Genomic DNA, 16,332 nt, shown 5'->3' on the forward strand with positions numbered 1-16,332 from the left:
TGAAGTTTAAGATTCTCTTTGCGTTGCGTTCACTGCAAAGGACTATGTTTGCAAATGGATATTTATTGTCTTCAAGTAGTTGACTATGGTCTACGCGGCATAGACATCAAAACATGTAAGCGCAGTCTATTATATCTTGTAGCAACATTTGTAGAAGCGTCTGTATTGCCAAGGTTTACCCGGCTTCTGCTCCTTAAGTCTTCCTTTTCTCGAACAAAATGTCGAAGGTATATAGGATAGATGGATCAATTTCTCCAGACTTTCAAGGGATCCGGTCTGGGGGGGGGGGATCTCAACAAAATTGTCAATAACATGGCAGCAACGATACCCTATCACGCGTCAGTACCCAGCCTTTTTGCAACATCCTCTTCGCCACAGTCTCTCTTTCGCAAGATAATCTCTGACGATGGGTGAGAGCGTATTCCAATTCCATCAAAAAAATTCCCAGAAATTAATAGCAAAAAGCCCGGAGCAGGGGCACCAACCAGGGTAAGACTGATAATGCTGAATACCCTCAAGAGAATCCGGAAGGGTCTCCATTGATGCGACATCCAAACGCTTTCAACGGCCATCTCCACTTGAAGCGCACTCAGAACGACCGAGAAGAAGCCGGAAGCGAAAAGCATTGAAGCAGTGAAGCGCTGGAAGTATTAAGAATATTGACGATGGACCGTCTCGTAATTCCACCCGTCAAGGAATATCTTGGACCAAAGGTTCAGACGGGTAAGGCGTAGCTCACCGTACCTCTAACGTGGTGATACTCCCGGTTCTAATATCCTGAGAAGTCGGGATGTGAACGGGCAGAATGTTGAACTCAGCTCGGTCGAGTATCTTGCCCAGAAGGTATAAGAGTGTAGATACGGTGGAAAGGGCTTGATGAAGACTCGATTGTCACTCCAGACGAGATGCAGTCCTGGATCTTCTGTGATTACAATCTTTCGGCCTTTGATCTTCTGATGATACAATGGAGAGATATGAGAGCCTGACTGAGTGGCCATTAGCCACAGATTGGGTGCCATTCTGTCTAAATCGAGGGTCAGAAGGTCATTGTTGAGAAAGTCGAAAAGCTGTTCGGGGCAGATATTATTCTGATAAAAGGCTGACTCAGTAGCCAGTCACATAGTGGAGATGCCGTGGGTGTATCTCGTCAATCTGATGTGCGCTTCGGCAAAGGGCGGAGACATGTTTTGTCGCCGACAACTAAAAGCCTCTCATGTACTCGCGTGAGCGCGGCCAACCAAGTGCTACCCCAGATATGTCCTCCGCGTCTTGTCCCAAGGATCCAGCAAAGCAGGAGGCTTTCAAAGAGTTCATGGGAGATGTGCCAAGGGAGAACGAACCTGTTGACCGGTTTATGGAGCTGGCTGATGGACCCTCAAAGGAGTAGTTCCACAAACACACGCAAAAGCTCAGAAAAGAGGGTCTTCTGATACATCTCGACCAAGGTCCTTTTGCAATCAACTCATCCCTTACTGCCATCATCAACATGGCGAAGCAACCTCATCGAGACGTCAACGATGCTCTTGACGTCTGATCGTCAAGAAATCCTTGGGAGAAGTATGATGGCGCATGGGTTGTGTCTCTGCACATCGGGATCATGATTGAGCAAGAACCGGGGGGGCATTTCTCGTTCAGGACTCATTACTTGGAGCATCGGCTCAACCAAATCATTAATGGGCAACGATACTGCTGCACGAGTTCAACACAGCAGAGTGTCACTGACTTCCTTGAAAATAAAGTTCGCTGTCCAGTCCCAGGATATGGCTGGCAAGCGGGTAGGGTTTCCTCCCTACGATCACACGCTCAGACTATGTACTTTGAGCTTATAGATACGGAGGTTAAATCTATCACACACAACATCCGCATATATCTCCCGCATTCTAGCGTCAAGGACATCAAAGCCATTCTTTCTATATTTCAAGCCAAGATGGCCAAATAGGATGTATAAGAAATGGAGCTGGCGGGTGTCGAGAATGAAACGTCCGGGGACAGCGATACAAGTGTTGTTAGAGTGGAGGACGGGCCTGTGGTGAGGATAAGAAGGATGAGGTCAGAGAGGAACTGTATTTTGCATAGTCTGTCAACAGGGCATCTTACTAGGGCTGCATGGGGAATGCGTTTGGCTCATCGTGAATCACTGTCCCTGGATTTCGACTGTTCAATATGGCGACTCTCTTTCGAAGACCTATTCTATGTCTTTCAGATATACTCTGAGTCAAACTGACCTCCTTGCGATCTAATAGAATTTTCCGAAAATATCTTGAGGGCATTTGTTAATGCAATCACGTGATCGGTCTTGGCGTTCGGACTTTTTGATGCCGACCTCCATCTCCAAGTCGTGAGGTCTTCGCTCTGCTCAAGTCTGCTTCAACCTCTTTCATCTCCATCTCCTATTGCTGCTTACCTGGTTGCTAACATAACTCCATTGTCCATGACGTTAAAAGGTTCACCCATATGCCCTGCAATCGCCCACATGGAAGACCGTTTGAGACAAGTCGCGAATCGGTCGCCAAGAAGTAGGGCGTGTGTAGGTCCGCCTATTGCATTGGTCTAATCGGAATGCAGGTCAAGATCACCGGCATCCGAACAAGAAGGTAGCAGTCACATGAACGCATCACCACCATTTGGTGTGGAGATGAAAAGAGGAAGATGCCTGCCATGGCTTCCTTTACCATCGTCTTGCTTGCTATTCTCGCTCTTAGCCATGCTCACCATGTTCTTCTCTCTGCTGGTTCTCTCCTCTGCACTCCTCTGCAAGGCCGAATTGAACCTTGCGGAGGACTACTCCTTCCACATCTCAGTTTTCTCAGATCTCCATTACGGTGAAAATGAAAGCACTTTTGGCATCCCAGCAGACATGAATTCCGCCGCCCTCATGCGCCAAGTTCTTTCTCAAGAGCAGCCAGATTTTGTCGTCTTGAACGGCGATCTCATCACCGGGGAGAACACTTTCGCGTTCAATTCCACAGGATATGTCGATGAGATAGTGGCGCCGCTTGTTCAAGGAGACTACAGTTGGGCCAGCACGTACGGTAATCATGACTCGAAATACAACCTGAGCCGCGAGGCGCTTTATGCGGAAGAGAAGAAATATGCGAGTGCTTACACCCAGCACGGTCCAGCTGGCACGGATGGTGTGACAAACTACGTGCTACCCGTGTTTCCTCTGAACTCGACGGGAAGTAGTCAGACACCTGTGGCATTCCTGTGGTTCTTTGATTCTCGCGGCGGGTCAGAGTATCAGAGCCTTCCGGCTAATGTGGACAACATCGATAATTATGTCTCCAATGGTACCGTCTCTTGGTATCGTTCTGCCCAAGCTGACTTGCAGGTGCGTTGCTCCTCCCCAACCCCTTCCTCCCCCATTCTTCGGAGCCTCCTAATCTCTATTCCTGCCTCGGAGGCGTTCTACCTACCACCTAGACTTTGACTGTAGACACCATTGCTCGCTCACTGACCTCTTACCAGAGCCAATACGGGACTCTACCATCCCTTGCATTCGTTCACATACCCACCCTCGCATTCGTCGATCTTCAAGCCCAGACCAACCCAAAAGTATCTGGCCCCAACTACCCCGGCCTCAACGAGGACGTCCCACTCGCTCAACAAGGCTACTCCAATACCGGTTCCGAGGCCATTCCCTTCATGCAAGCGCTCCTTGACACGCCTGGTCTGCACTCTATCTACTCCGGACACGATCACGGAGATAGCTGGTGTGGACGTTGGCCCAACACTACTTTGCCCGGTTACGGGGTCGGTGGCGGAAGCAGCCAAGAAAGACCAATTCTATGCTTTTGCAAGCACTCGGGCTACGGCGGCTATGGCGTTTGGAACAGGGGTGTCCGACAGATTCGAATGTCGTTTGATCAGTACGGCGGTATGAGTGTCGATACGTGGGTGCGGATGCAGGCGGGGATTATCGTTACGGCTGTGAGTTTGAATGAGACATATGGAGAAGATGTTTATTCGACTGCGGACGGGCAATAGGTTCGAAACTACCATGGTTGGCATCTACAGTCTTGTCTCTACGGTCTTGTCTTCCTTCAAATTGGATATTTAGGTCTACGACTTTATGAGCAATTACACGATACCTCGAAACACGCGATCTCATTATACGCTGTCTTACTCCAGGAGAGCTAAACGAGGCCAGGTGGGGATCGTATTCGAGCCACGATTCAGCCAAACTGGGAATACAAATAGACATTGAGCAAATAGCAAATGGATGAAAGTCAGCCGCAATTCTTGCTGAGGGTTGAGAAGATACGTGAGTGTGTCCCTTTAGTATCTTACCTAAGGCTCGCACAATTTGCACGCGCTTGGAGTGTCAAGCTTAGATTTGGGCGAGTTTGGAGCTCATAACACATGGAAAGTGCAACGAGGTAGTGTTCATCCAGTGCATATCGAAGCCTAATAAGGTCTAGCAATAAGAAGATTCATGTGCGCATTGTTGTTGAAGTTGGATCAAATTAAACCATCAGGTATGCTAAGTACCCGGCCACTAAATCTAAAGAGAGATTCCTGTGACAGTCATGGCCACGAAGAATCAAACCCGGCCAGGATGCTCCACGTACTCCCCCTTCGTGCTATCATCAAGATGACAGCTCCCACGCCGAGTTGCCGGAGCTTCCCCCAAGCTATCTCATGCTCCTTGAATCTCACACCTTCAGCTCCCGTGCCTATCAAAGCGCTCATCAGTATACTTCCCTGCAAACGAAGAAGCAGCAGCTTACTCTGCGGGCCCAGACAACTCAACCTCCATCTCAGAGGGTAAAGTGCGGGCGAGATGCTACAAAGAAGTTAACACCCTTACCACAAACGGGGTGCAGAAAATCGTTTACCGGAACTCCACCCACGAAGCCCTCAGCAGGTCCTTCCGGCTTGAAATCGTCCCGGAAACCATCCCTCATGATCACCTCCAACAAATTGCACCCCAGGATACCCTCGGGCACATTCTCATACTCGGGAAAAACATGCTCATGTCTCAACTCCGTCAAACAGCCCACCACATCACTGAGGTCCGCCCCCGGCAACCAAGTGTAGCCGATCTCCTTGAGCACGAATGCATCGCCATGGTAGTCGTATTGCTCATTCGAAAGGTATGGATTCACCTGCAGCCCCTCCTTGGCATCCGTCATGAAGAGACAGTATCGGCCGTTCAGATTCGGCGACGATTTGTTCAGGTAACGCACTTTGACGACGTCGCGCCGCTCCCAGGCGGCGGGGACCCAGAAGACGCGGACATTGGGGACGTGGCGGACGGGGTCGTTGTCGACGAGGTATTCGAGCAGGGCGCGGTAGTAGGCACGGTCTGCGGTTGGTGGGGGCGGGAGAGGATCGGCGATGTAGGTTTGCAGGGTGAGGATGTGAGGAGATGAACCGTCTGCTGGAAGGCGGAGGGCTCGGATGGGGCCCGGTGTGGGCATCTGGCGTTGCATGACGTGGTTTGCTGGTGGTTTTGTGCTGGTTGTGAGTCGAAGGGAGTGGACTTTTTGAGTAGAAACAAGAGCGGTCGGTGAAAGTGGTGGTGTTGTTAATGTGAGCTAAGCACGGGACTTCACTCCACCGGTGCAACGTTTGGATAACACCGGCTTTAGTGACCCTTTGATTTTTTTGGCCCGGGTTTGGTTGGACTGTTTACACAGAAGAAATCCAAGTGGGGAAGGGAGACTGAAAGATTGAGCCCCAATATGTCGATACTGGCATGAAAGCTAGAGAGAGATGATGAAAGTAAGACTGTCGTGCGGAGTGAGCAGGCATCTGCAGAAAGACATTGCAGAGTCAACATATGATAAGCCGGGCATCAAATCTTTGTCACTCCGTGATGCTCTTGAACAATTCACTGCCGAAGTTCTCCCAAACAACGGCCGAAAATGACACCTGCACCGCTCGAACGCTATATTTATAAAGTCTTAATATGCAAGAATGAATGTTTGGGAAGCAGTCTGCATCACTAACATTTTATACAGATATCAAATGTCGTAATCTTTTTTAACCTTTCTGACTCGGAATATATTCACTCCAATGATGTATACGATATCACTTGCGAACAGTCAAACCCTTACAAAGATCAACTTTAATACTCGTGGTATTCACTGCCTTAAATTGAGCTTTTACAGATTCACACGATGTCAGCTGAAAAAGGAATATATACAAGAACCAGGAAACATGCTTAAGACCTTCGACATCACCCTCTAGATCTACATCAAAGACTTCCGAATCTTCTGGCACAATGGCAAAAGCAGAATCTCGGGGCACATGATGTAACAATCGGTTTAATCGGATCGACGTCCGGTCGTGAGAGATATACCATTCGATAGTATGCGATGAGCTGGCTTGAAAGTTATGCATAAATAATATACCTCCTCCGACCAGGCAGACGTACTGCGTCCAAACTCTTGGCTCGTCGCGCTACCTTTGCTCCTAGTATGTGAGGTAGAAGTTCTCACACGGAGAAACTCAATGCTTCATTTGTTAATCCATGTCCGACTTCCCAAATCCAATTGGTCGCCTAGACGGTCCTTGTTACGCCAAAGCTCGCCCGAAAGCGCACTGTAATGTTGATAAAGACGGGAGCCAGGACGAACTTCTTCTCCTGGCCAAACAGACTGGTCTATGGTCCTATAGAATAATTGATCAAACTAAATCCAAATGCCCAAATATTTTTGATAGATCGAATTTCACAATTAGAAGTTGCTGGCGTTGGGAATTCTTATTAGGTTAGATTTAGGGCTGGCCACCATTGGGCTCTCAGGGTTACGATTTGCGTAACCCTAGCCGTCCGGAGTTCAGCTAAGAAGCTGATAGCAAAGCCTTTCTTGTAGATTGAACTTTAGTGGACGTCTATCGGGCCTGATACAGGCAATGGATCTCGGACTGGGGCTCAGGTCAGGCGCAATTTCGAAGCAGAAGTAAGCGTACTTATTATTGTTCAAATAAAACGTTTTTCAGCCTCCGAGGTCTTGACGCGGCATGGCGTCTAGGACTTTAGGTGCAGACCTCGTGCTGGCTCCACACTACACGTTCTGCCATCAAACTGCGTGAATATTGTAATTTGGTCTTCCCATGAAGCGATACGCTACTAAGGGTCCTGTACCGGTGATGTGGGTGTTGAGAAGCAGCTGACGATGCCTTAGATAGGAGTTATCATTGGTGATTTATTACCCCAAAGTATGGATCTTGATTCCCATCATATATAATCCCAATATGGGGTTGATTGTTTGTTGGGGTTGATTTGGTAAGTGATTTTAAGTGGCCTCAACTAGAGGAGTTCGCGTTGGTTATAGATGAGTTTGCATTTTATTTTTAAAATATGTGTGATTTGGGGTCGTCTGCGACCTTTTCGTGGGCCCCGTACCTTGGGGCTGGGGGCGGTCCGGGTTTTATAATTCGTCCTCTTTACTTTTTTTTAAGGATGGGTATTGTTTGGTTGAAGACTTCGCGGCAGCGTCCGCCCGCCAGCCTTGCATGAGCTGCGCCGCATACTTGGCTTGCGGTGTGAGATGTGTCTCAGCCTCGCTAGTTCTTCGTTCTTCAGACCTCCCCGTTCCTGCGTTTCACATACGAGCTGTTTAACTCCAAACTGCTATGGCTGGAAAGGACGCATTTGTGTCTACGAATCATCCATCTCATATATCTCGCCACCAATTTGACGCCCTTCTAGCATCTCACAAAGCTTTTCACGAAGTGGCCATCAAGGTCACTGATATCCTTCAATACCCATCCCGATCGGCACACTACCAGTCACTACCTAATAAAGCTGAGGATGATATTGACGTGAACTATATAGATTATGGGCAAAATGTCTCGAAAGCTGACAGCTCAGTCTTTAGTCAAGAGAGAGGCGGTATTAGGAATCACGGCAAGCGGTATACTCTACATCAACAGGAGCGCAAGCCTGCTCCGGATGAAACAATGTCAGAGTCCACTTTCGAAGTAGAAAACATGAGAGCAAGAAAAGTATACAGACAAAAGCGACAACGAAGTATCAAAATGTATGCCCGTCCCTCAGTATCATATCTTGAGGCTGAGTATGACTTCCGATGTATGCCTGCATCCTGACGGCATTCCTCCAAATTTGTGTGTTGACTTACAAATCAAAGACAAGTTCTTTCCCGACGATGTGTACCAACAGCTAGGGTGTAAACCAGAAGCCGTGGATTTCGACCCTTGGGAGTGGGCTGGCGAATCCCCAGATTATTCGGACGTCGATGCTTATAATGCCTACCATCAATTGAACCATGGAACGCGGCTTCAAAAAATGGTAGTATTGCGGAAGTCGGAGCTCATGGAAGCGCTGTTTCCATTGAGAACCAGCAGTATGTTGCAATGCATGTCGTGGCCAGAACTCGAGTACTCTTACGGACTCCATCTCAGGGACATAATCAATCGATTAGCATTTAGCAAGTGTGATAATGCTATCGGCTTTATGGACAGCGACGTAACGTCCGTGATCATCGAAGTAGGGAGGTTCTTCACAGAGCTTGACTATTCGAATCGGCCAAAGGATTTCCATGAGGGGAACATCCCCGACGCTGTTGGACCTTTCGTGAATGGGCCACGGTCTGAAGACGTACGGAAGAAATTCAATTTGAATCACTTGCATCGGCGTTGTCACGAAAAAGGGCTGCTCAAAGACTGGGAAGGCAACAATATCATTCGAATAGTCTTTGACTCGGTCTCTGGCACCGGTACAACTGAGCGTCAAGCCGAACTTCTCTATACACTGGAGGCCATATTCGCTATAAATAGAGCAAGACGGAGAAATTGGCCTTTGCGAAGGCTCATATCCGAAGAAGAGAGCCAGATGTTCATACTCAATTTCCTCGTGCTCTTCGACGTTCTAGATTCGCAAGATGATGTTGAGCAGTCCAACGATCAGGTCTTCGCAGCCCATGATCTCAATCTCCAGACGCTGATGAGCCTTGGTGGTCTTCGTGTTGTCTGGAGCGATTGTATTGACGATCACCTGCGACTTTCGACCTCTTCGAGAACCTTGACGTTGTTCTGGGATGTCAGCTTACTTGATCAATCACTACTTTTCTGGTACAACGCTCAGTCTTTGAAGAGTTTCCGGGATGGTATGGATTCAACCGCCACAGTGAATCCCAAGTTCCGCGTCCTGTACGAGCTCAAGAACACTTACCGGCTCCTCTTTCATAACATTGACGCCAAGCACTTCACAACGACGGAGAACTGCGCTGTCAAGAATGCCAACAGAAGACCAGGCATCATGGTCCACGATCTCCGGGTGGATATCAGTAGCGCGCGTGCGCGTAAGATACTCAAGCATCTTCTAAACACTCCACTACCTGGCAAGCTTGATCGTGGAAAAATCGACAATGCCAGGTCAGGTCAGCTCGGACATATCTGGTGGCCCATCGGCCATGCCCTTAACATACTCCACAGTCTCATCCACAGAAATCCTCCACCTAGTACCATTTCCACCCACCTCGCCTCTGGCCCGCCCTACTCATTAGACCTCTGCTGGCATTTCGAAAACATCCTTTCCCCTTACCCGGCCCTGGTTGGCGAAAGCGAATCCGTGCGTTCGTTCAGTAACTTTCCGCGCTTCAGCTCTCGACTTCGGGAGATCAAGTTCTACATGGACAACCGGAAACCGAGCGGCTGGTATCAGATGTGGAAGGACAAACGTGATCGCGTGCAGCACGTGACGTTCTGGGCTGTGCTTGTGTTTGGCACCATCAGTATCGCACTGGCTTTGATCAGTATCGCTGTGAGTAGCGCGCAGACTGTGGCTGCTTTTCGATCCGTTGGAGGTGGTAATGAATGAGTCAGTATCGATCCGACTCAAGAGGCTTTGTAGATCTGCTCCGCACCAAAAAGCGAAACTTCGCCAAAAGAACAACCTTAATGGTTCTTCATTTTTGGGTACTGAAAATCACTGCACTTCTTCTCTTAGTAGCTGAGAAGCTCTTCTACGTCTCTTGCAATCCCGCCGTGCTGCCGCGCGACGCTTTTGGATCACCAGCGCTCCCCGCAGAACTTACATACGGATCTACTCATGCACCGATCAGCTTCGAATGTGCCAAGATAGAGACACTCCAAGTGCATCAATCGGATGATCCACTCACCTCTTTCCCTGCTCTTCCCTACAGCACGCATGTTTTGTGATCATTTTGCAAACTTCCCTCGCTGTCCGATGTGCGAGCAGCTCTGATACGTCACTGTTAATGCATGTAATCGTCCTGCTGCCACCGATCTTTCTTTTGGAGCCCCATTGGTCGAGAACGCACTCGGTATTCCCTTGGGACGAAGCCGCGTTGAGGAAATTTATTCATGTTCGCTCACTTGCCCCACGTCTTGGAGTGGGGGCCGACCGACAAGGTAAATAGATACCATCCAGTTCTAGACTCCACTTCTCGGATAGATATACGGGCTTCACGCACCACTCAAAACCGGCACCCATTGGGGTTTTAAGATGCTTTAGGACATACATCTTCACGTCTAATTTCTAATGATCTTGATCTGTTCGCTGTGTTCTGAGGAAACATTGCTTTCCTGCTCCCTCACTACTTGCCACGCTGGTGATGGCGAGGACGACGAGGATCCATGAAGCCAAATCACAACTTAGACCGTTCCGCTATGACCAATGCTACTCCGTCTACCTTCTCACCTTTGTGGTCTCGTCGAGGCAAATTACCATCGGTGAATCATCCTAGTCCTCCTGAAGCTCCCCCGCGCCCCTGGGAGACGAGGATACCGTACCATCGTGCCCCTGACATCCTCATTAGTCAAGTACTCTGCAAGCTAAGAGGGCAGCAACATACCGGCTCATCGTGCACATTTGCAGAAAAAGATGATTCCTTACCAGATGGCGTTCCGTGATAGGGTGGGAGATACTGCAGTGCGGTGAGCCTTTGCCGCAAAGCCGAATTGCAGGAGTCGACCTACTTTATCCTCATCCACCATCTCACCCCGATTCCTCATCGCCAAGACCGCCCCGCGGAGCAACTCCCTGACCGTCGCCGCCAACAGATCACTCTCCAGAACCCGATCGTCCACATCCGCATACTCCGGGAAAAGGTATTCGTGCCTCAGATGTCGTAAGCAGTCGATCGGATCGGCGTAATCGGCCGCGCGTTTTTCCGGCCAGTTGACCATCTTGAGCAAGAATACGTCCCCGCAGCAATCGAACAGGTCGGTCGAGAGATGCCTGTTCGGTGGCAATCTGTCGTGATCGACGGCCAAGAAGATGTAATACATCCCTTCCACATCCTTCATCGATCCGTTCCCGTAGTGGACCCAGCTGCACGTGCGGTCCTCCCATCCTCTCAGCGTTTAGAATGCCTTCACGTTGGGCACGTGACGGGCCTTTTCCGTCTTCCCCAGGTGCGAGAGCAGCCCCTCGTAGGAGTTCGACTGCGGGGGCGGAACGGGCTCGGTCACCATCGTCTCGAGGGTGATCAGGTGCGGAGGTGAGCCGTCGGCCGGGATCCGGAGGGCGCGGACTCTGCGGGTTGCGGGTATGGGTTACGACATTGGGGTGTTTGTCTTCTCGGGAGGGCACGTGGTTGGTTGGTAGGAAGAAGGGGGTTGATGAGTAGAGGGGAGAAGGATTGAACTGCCGATCTGGCTCCGTGGGTGTTGAGAGGGGTGCGGTGATAAGGCTCGCTCAAGAGGTTCATCGTGTTGCATGGACCTTAGGAAACCCCACAGTGAAATCCGGCCCATGCAAAGAATGGCAAGCCATGCAAAATGTCAAATGTCACAGGAAGATAGCTGATAAACCATTGAATCTGATCGCACGAACAGAAAGTTGTCAGAGCGGTCCTGTTGCGCCTGCAAAGTTAGTACAAGTGGTGTTTCTCTTTCAGTGTTAACACCGGTGCTATTTTCCTCATAGTGTTAACACCGATGTGGTATATAGCAGCATGCCGTCAACACCATAACACATCCATCACCGACAATACAGCATTCTGGACAGCGTGACACCCTATCTAGAAAGTGATGGACAACGTGGTCCTTACCGAAATTGCATATGTATGTGAGCCCTGCACACGGTGACACAACTCAAGCTCTAGTGTTGAGACCTCTGCAGTGCCCCGCAAGAGTGTGCACAGGCTCTAGTGTTGAGACCTCGGGGAAAAAGCAGCGTGGGCGATGGCGCAACTGGAAGAAGAGGAAGTGCGCAGCAAGAGTGGTCCTAATTATCCACTACCCAATGCGCTTTAGTACCACCATGTGCAAACCTCCGACACGGCCTGTGATGCAGCACGACGATGGAACGCACTGAGGCAGTGCGCAGGAGTCTGTCCCAATTGTCCACTACCCAATTGCAGTACCACCATTGCGTTCCTCTCGACGACGGCCTGTTGCGCCGACGATGGAACGCAACTGGAAGACGGTCTGCGTCTGTCATGTCCACTACCCGAACGCGCAGTACCACCATAGCGGGCCCTACGTTCATCTCGAAAGACGGCCTATAAATATAGCAGACAGCGTGGGACGATGGAACGCAACTAGAAGAACGAGGTCAAGTGCGCAGGAGTCTGTCTCAATTGTCCACTACCCGAATGTCCACTACCCGAATGCGCAGCACGGCACTACGAGCACCGTGGCGGGCCCTTGCGTTCCTCTCGAACGACGGCCTGTAATGCGGCAGACAGCGTGGGACGATGGAACGCAACTAGAAGAACGAGGTCATCATGATCGATCAGACTGTTGAAAGGCAATTACGGAAGGGTTTTCATCTCTTCGTGCAAGGTCTTTTGGGTTGATCACGAGGGCTGCGTGTTGATGAGTACCTCATTGAGTCAGAATCTCAACTTATCTAACATTCGAGGTCGTAAGTGATCATGAGCCGCCCGAAGAATGCAAACAGACTCGCTGAAACGCTACAGATGAAAGCGCATGACGTACCAAATCCAAATGCAAGGGAGTACTCTGTACATCTTTCAAGCCATTCAGACATCAAATGCAAATGCAATTCCCGTTCCCCCCTCGATTCCAGACCTGAGCCTGCTCTAGGTTTCCATGCTCCATCTCTGTCCAGGCACCGGCGCCGACTTTGAAGGAAAGCTCCATCCACTCTCCGGAAACCAGCTCTCCACTTCCGGCAGCCGCAAATCCGCATCTTCTTGATGGCTCACGGGCGGGAGCTTCACACTTACGGCAGCATCTGGTATGGCAGCAGACGCAGACTTGATGATGTTGAGTTGAGTGGCCGGTGCGACGAGTTCTTGCAGGACTTGAAGGGATGAGGCGCTGTTGGTTGAGATAAGCAAAGGACGAAGGTGTGGTGGTCGGTCCTTTGGCTTTTGAGGTAGAGAAGCTGACGGTATGGTCGACAATGGTGGGCGAACAGCAGGTGGTGGAAGAAGGAAAGGTTCAGAGGAGATGCTGATTGGTGGGGGCGGAGGTTTGCGGTTCATTGACTCGAATGATGGCTGGGAGAGAGGAAACGGCGGATCTCTGTCGTGCGGTTGGCCCGGGGCGATTTTTATCGATGAAGCAGTGCTTCTGGCTGAAGAGACCCTGCTCATAGCCACAGAAGACGAAGCTGCTGCTGGATTGTCTCCCCGCTTGAGCTTCGATTCCATCAGACGTTCGCCAACCTGACGACCCAGGCTTTCGGGCTTCTTCCCACTGGTCTTGCTGTCCTTGCTAGCACCACTTCCGCTCCTGCTTCTGTTGGGCGAACTTGCTCTCTCCTTTCCTTCCATGATCTTCGCTTTTGGCGGTGGCTGCAGCATCCATTGCGTTTCACTTCGGTTCGTCGGCTGAGTGCTCACAACGGGCGGATGCAGGTCGTTGACCGCCGGGTTCCTTGCCTGGTAATAGCTCGCATTGCCGCTGGCCGACCTCGAAAGCGACATTCCCGTCGGTTTGCCCTCCTTCTCTTCCTTTCCCCAAAGTATCTCATCCTCCCGCTGATACCTCCTCTTATTCCAACCTTCTCCGCTATCTCTTATCTTCTCACCGCCCTCCTCTCCGACCACTGTATCTGCACTACTCGCGCCAGTCTCCGTACTGCTCCCTGCTCCCCAAGTCCGCAATCCCCTGCTATCTTTAGGCCTGCCCTTTCCATCCCTATTTGCTTTCCTTTGCGGTGGACCTGGGCCAAGCGATATCTCTTCCTTCCAGTAAGGATTGGTGCTGAATGGAGAAGGATGCTGCTGGAAACCTTCCTCGGCTTCATGTAGCGCCCTTTCTGACCTTTCACGCTTCAATTGTTTTCGGCGTTTCCGACGATAATTCAGCTTCGTACAGGGAGCACAAGAGATGTAATAGAATATTGCTGATTGGAAGCCGCGCCAGAACCAAGAACCGGTGAGGAACATTCCGAGTCTGGGAGAGGGGCCTGCGAAGTGAATTTCGACGGGCCTGCTGTGCACAGACTGCGCGAGGGCTCAATGGGCGTGCAGACTTAAGTGCCGCGTGAGTTGGAGGAGTGTGAGGAGCTCAGTCGACAATGGAAGCTCAAGTCAGAGAGGTTTGAAAGCTGGATGAAGTGCTGCGATTCTGCTTCCAGGAGAGCTGGCCTTCGCGGTCAACATGAATATGAGACCACCGCGACTCCGGTAACCGCCATGGACCAATTGGACTCCAACACGTAGTGAGGAGTGACGTTCATCCGATGAATGTCGTCAAGACTTCAATTGACATCAAAAGGCCGTCGAGAGGTCTAGTGGCAGAATGCGGACACTGGGAGATCTCCCTCTGGAGCGAGCTCGGAGACTACTACTGGTTATTATGAGATGCTCGGGTGTATACCCGATTTGTAGAACACTATAAACCTTTCAGACGCCGGTCGTAACTTGTAATTGCAGAGGGGATGGTGGAGAAGTAATTGGCGGAGAAATGTCCTCGCCCCCCCACGTTCGAAGCTGACAGGGATCAGGGGTCTTTGCGCCGTAGATCAGGCGGGCACAGGCATTTTTATTCTAGGATCGGTTTCTTCGATATAATTGATCTACAGTTTGTTGAAAGTTGTAGGTATGTTGTATTCAAGGGAGAAAGAAAGAGACCGAGAGGAACAAAGATGCATTCCAACAGGGGACCCTCTCCAGATCTGAGAAGCGCATCTGAAACGCTAGGCGCTGCAACGGGCAATCGTCGGAAAGTAGGCTCGAGGCGCACTCGTGACAGCTTCTCGTTGTGGAAGGCGGTATCTTGAACATTAGGAGCACCAAAAGCGTCTTGCAAAGGCATGTTGTCGTCACAGATGATTGCGCAGAGTCAAAGGACCTATGAGCAAGACTTGGTCAATGAAAGCGGTCAAACAGCGAGAGAGATCGGCTTGTCATCTCCAACAGCAGTATGGTCAGAAGCAACCTCTATCCTTCATTGATCTATCTATGGAAATGGGTCTAAGCCCTAATGACGAGCCAAGTACGCCCAGAGTCATTGATATTCTCGTCTGACCTCGCTGAATCACAGGATGATTGTCCATGCACCAAATGCCTATCACTTTTGTGTCCCTCGTGCAGGACGCCGGTCCATTATCTCCGCCTTGGTCGCCAAGTAAAACCCCGCATTATATGCCGCTGAAAATGGTTGTCCAAAGCAGTCCGAGCGTCACACACTTTATAAGAAAGCGGCGAAGATAAGACCGGCAAACCCGAGACCGAGGATGGGCTGAACAATATCCGCCGCAGAAGCTTTCTTGCTGGTTGTCGAGGCGCCGGAGCTTGTGGTGGAGGAGCCAGAGTGGGAGGTAGAGGCTGAGGATGTGTCGCTAGACGAATGGGAGGTGGAAGAGGTCTTGGTGGAGGCGGATTTGAGGCTCGCTGAGTTGACAGTGCCGTTGGTGCCGGAAGAGCCGTTGCCAGTTGAGCCAGTAGGGACCACGACCATTGAACTGTTTGCACCTGCCGGGACGACAGCAGCTGCGGATTGAGCAGTGGCAACAGCTGGCTGAGTGGTGACCGCAGCTGGCTGGGTGGTCACGACGCCAGGCTGGGCGGTCACAACACCGAGGGAGTTGGTTTCGGTGTATGAGTTGCCCTGGTGGAGAAAGAGTCAATATGAGTAGAATTCAAAGATGACAGGTTGACAGCAAGAGAAGAAGGCGTTGTGACGAGGTATCAAGCTTGGAGGCGATAACGGGAAATCCGGAGTGAATGGTGCAGGAGACTGCAATCGTTGTGAGAGGTGCTAGGCAACGGTGGAACTTACATTGGCGGATTGTGCAAGAGCAGCAGCTGCGAAAGCAGGGAGGATGATGGAGTAACGCATGGTGAAGGATATGTACGTTCTAGAAGGCGGTAATTAGATTTTTGTTGGATATGAGTGTGGAATGTGGATCAATGTGTTTCTATATTTTTGGTGGAAGAGATTGTCAGCGAGTGTGGAGAATTGATTGAAAAGAAA

At 50.4% G+C, this 16,332-nt stretch overlaps 6 protein-coding genes across 6 annotated transcripts; 2 read left to right on the forward strand and 4 right to left on the reverse strand.

Moving 5' to 3' along the window:
- Positions 1-1,213: 1,213 nt before the first annotated feature.
- On the forward strand, positions 1,214-3,987 carry HO173_007355 (uncharacterized protein; the record flags this gene model as incomplete). Its single annotated transcript, XM_037309259.1, has 3 exons — positions 1,214-1,383; positions 2,566-3,331; positions 3,469-3,987. 3 exons carry the CDS (start codon positions 1,214-1,216, stop codon positions 3,985-3,987), a joined length of 1,455 nt encoding a protein of 484 aa, XP_037163719.1.
- A 676-nt stretch (positions 3,988-4,663) lies between these two features.
- HO173_007356 (uncharacterized protein) lies at positions 4,664-5,423 on the reverse strand (the record flags this gene model as incomplete). The annotated part of the gene is made up of 3 exons (XM_037309260.1): positions 4,664-4,676; positions 4,731-4,786; positions 4,839-5,423. 3 exons carry the CDS (start codon positions 5,421-5,423, stop codon positions 4,664-4,666), a joined length of 654 nt encoding a protein of 217 aa, XP_037163720.1.
- A 2,161-nt stretch (positions 5,424-7,584) lies between these two features.
- On the forward strand, positions 7,585-9,790 carry HO173_007357 (uncharacterized protein; the record flags this gene model as incomplete). Its single annotated transcript, XM_037309261.1, has 2 exons — positions 7,585-8,041; positions 8,100-9,790. The coding sequence occupies 2 exons, from the start codon at positions 7,585-7,587 to the stop codon at positions 9,788-9,790; spliced, it is 2,148 nt and encodes a 715-aa protein (XP_037163721.1).
- An 885-nt stretch (positions 9,791-10,675) lies between these two features.
- On the reverse strand, positions 10,676-11,241 carry HO173_007358 (uncharacterized protein; the record flags this gene model as incomplete). The annotated part of the gene is made up of 3 exons (XM_037309262.1): positions 10,676-10,735; positions 10,788-10,859; positions 10,912-11,241. The coding sequence occupies 3 exons, from the start codon at positions 11,239-11,241 to the stop codon at positions 10,676-10,678; spliced, it is 462 nt and encodes a 153-aa protein (XP_037163722.1).
- A 1,742-nt stretch (positions 11,242-12,983) lies between these two features.
- On the reverse strand, positions 12,984-14,300 carry HO173_007359 (uncharacterized protein; the record flags this gene model as incomplete). Its single annotated transcript, XM_037309263.1, has 1 exon — positions 12,984-14,300. One exon carries the CDS (start codon positions 14,298-14,300, stop codon positions 12,984-12,986), a length of 1,317 nt encoding a protein of 438 aa, XP_037163723.1.
- Positions 14,301-15,546: 1,246 nt separating this feature from the next.
- HO173_007360 (uncharacterized protein) lies at positions 15,547-16,197 on the reverse strand (the record flags this gene model as incomplete). The annotated part of the gene is made up of 2 exons (XM_037309264.1): positions 15,547-15,966; positions 16,138-16,197. 2 exons carry the CDS (start codon positions 16,195-16,197, stop codon positions 15,547-15,549), a joined length of 480 nt encoding a protein of 159 aa, XP_037163724.1.
- Positions 16,198-16,332: the final 135 nt, after the last annotated feature.

Source organism: Letharia columbiana (genome assembly GCF_014066305.1).
Source record: "Letharia columbiana isolate WasteWater2 chromosome Unknown Sc0000024_s0, whole genome shotgun sequence".
NCBI lineage: Eukaryota > Fungi > Ascomycota > Lecanoromycetes > Lecanorales > Parmeliaceae > Letharia > Letharia columbiana.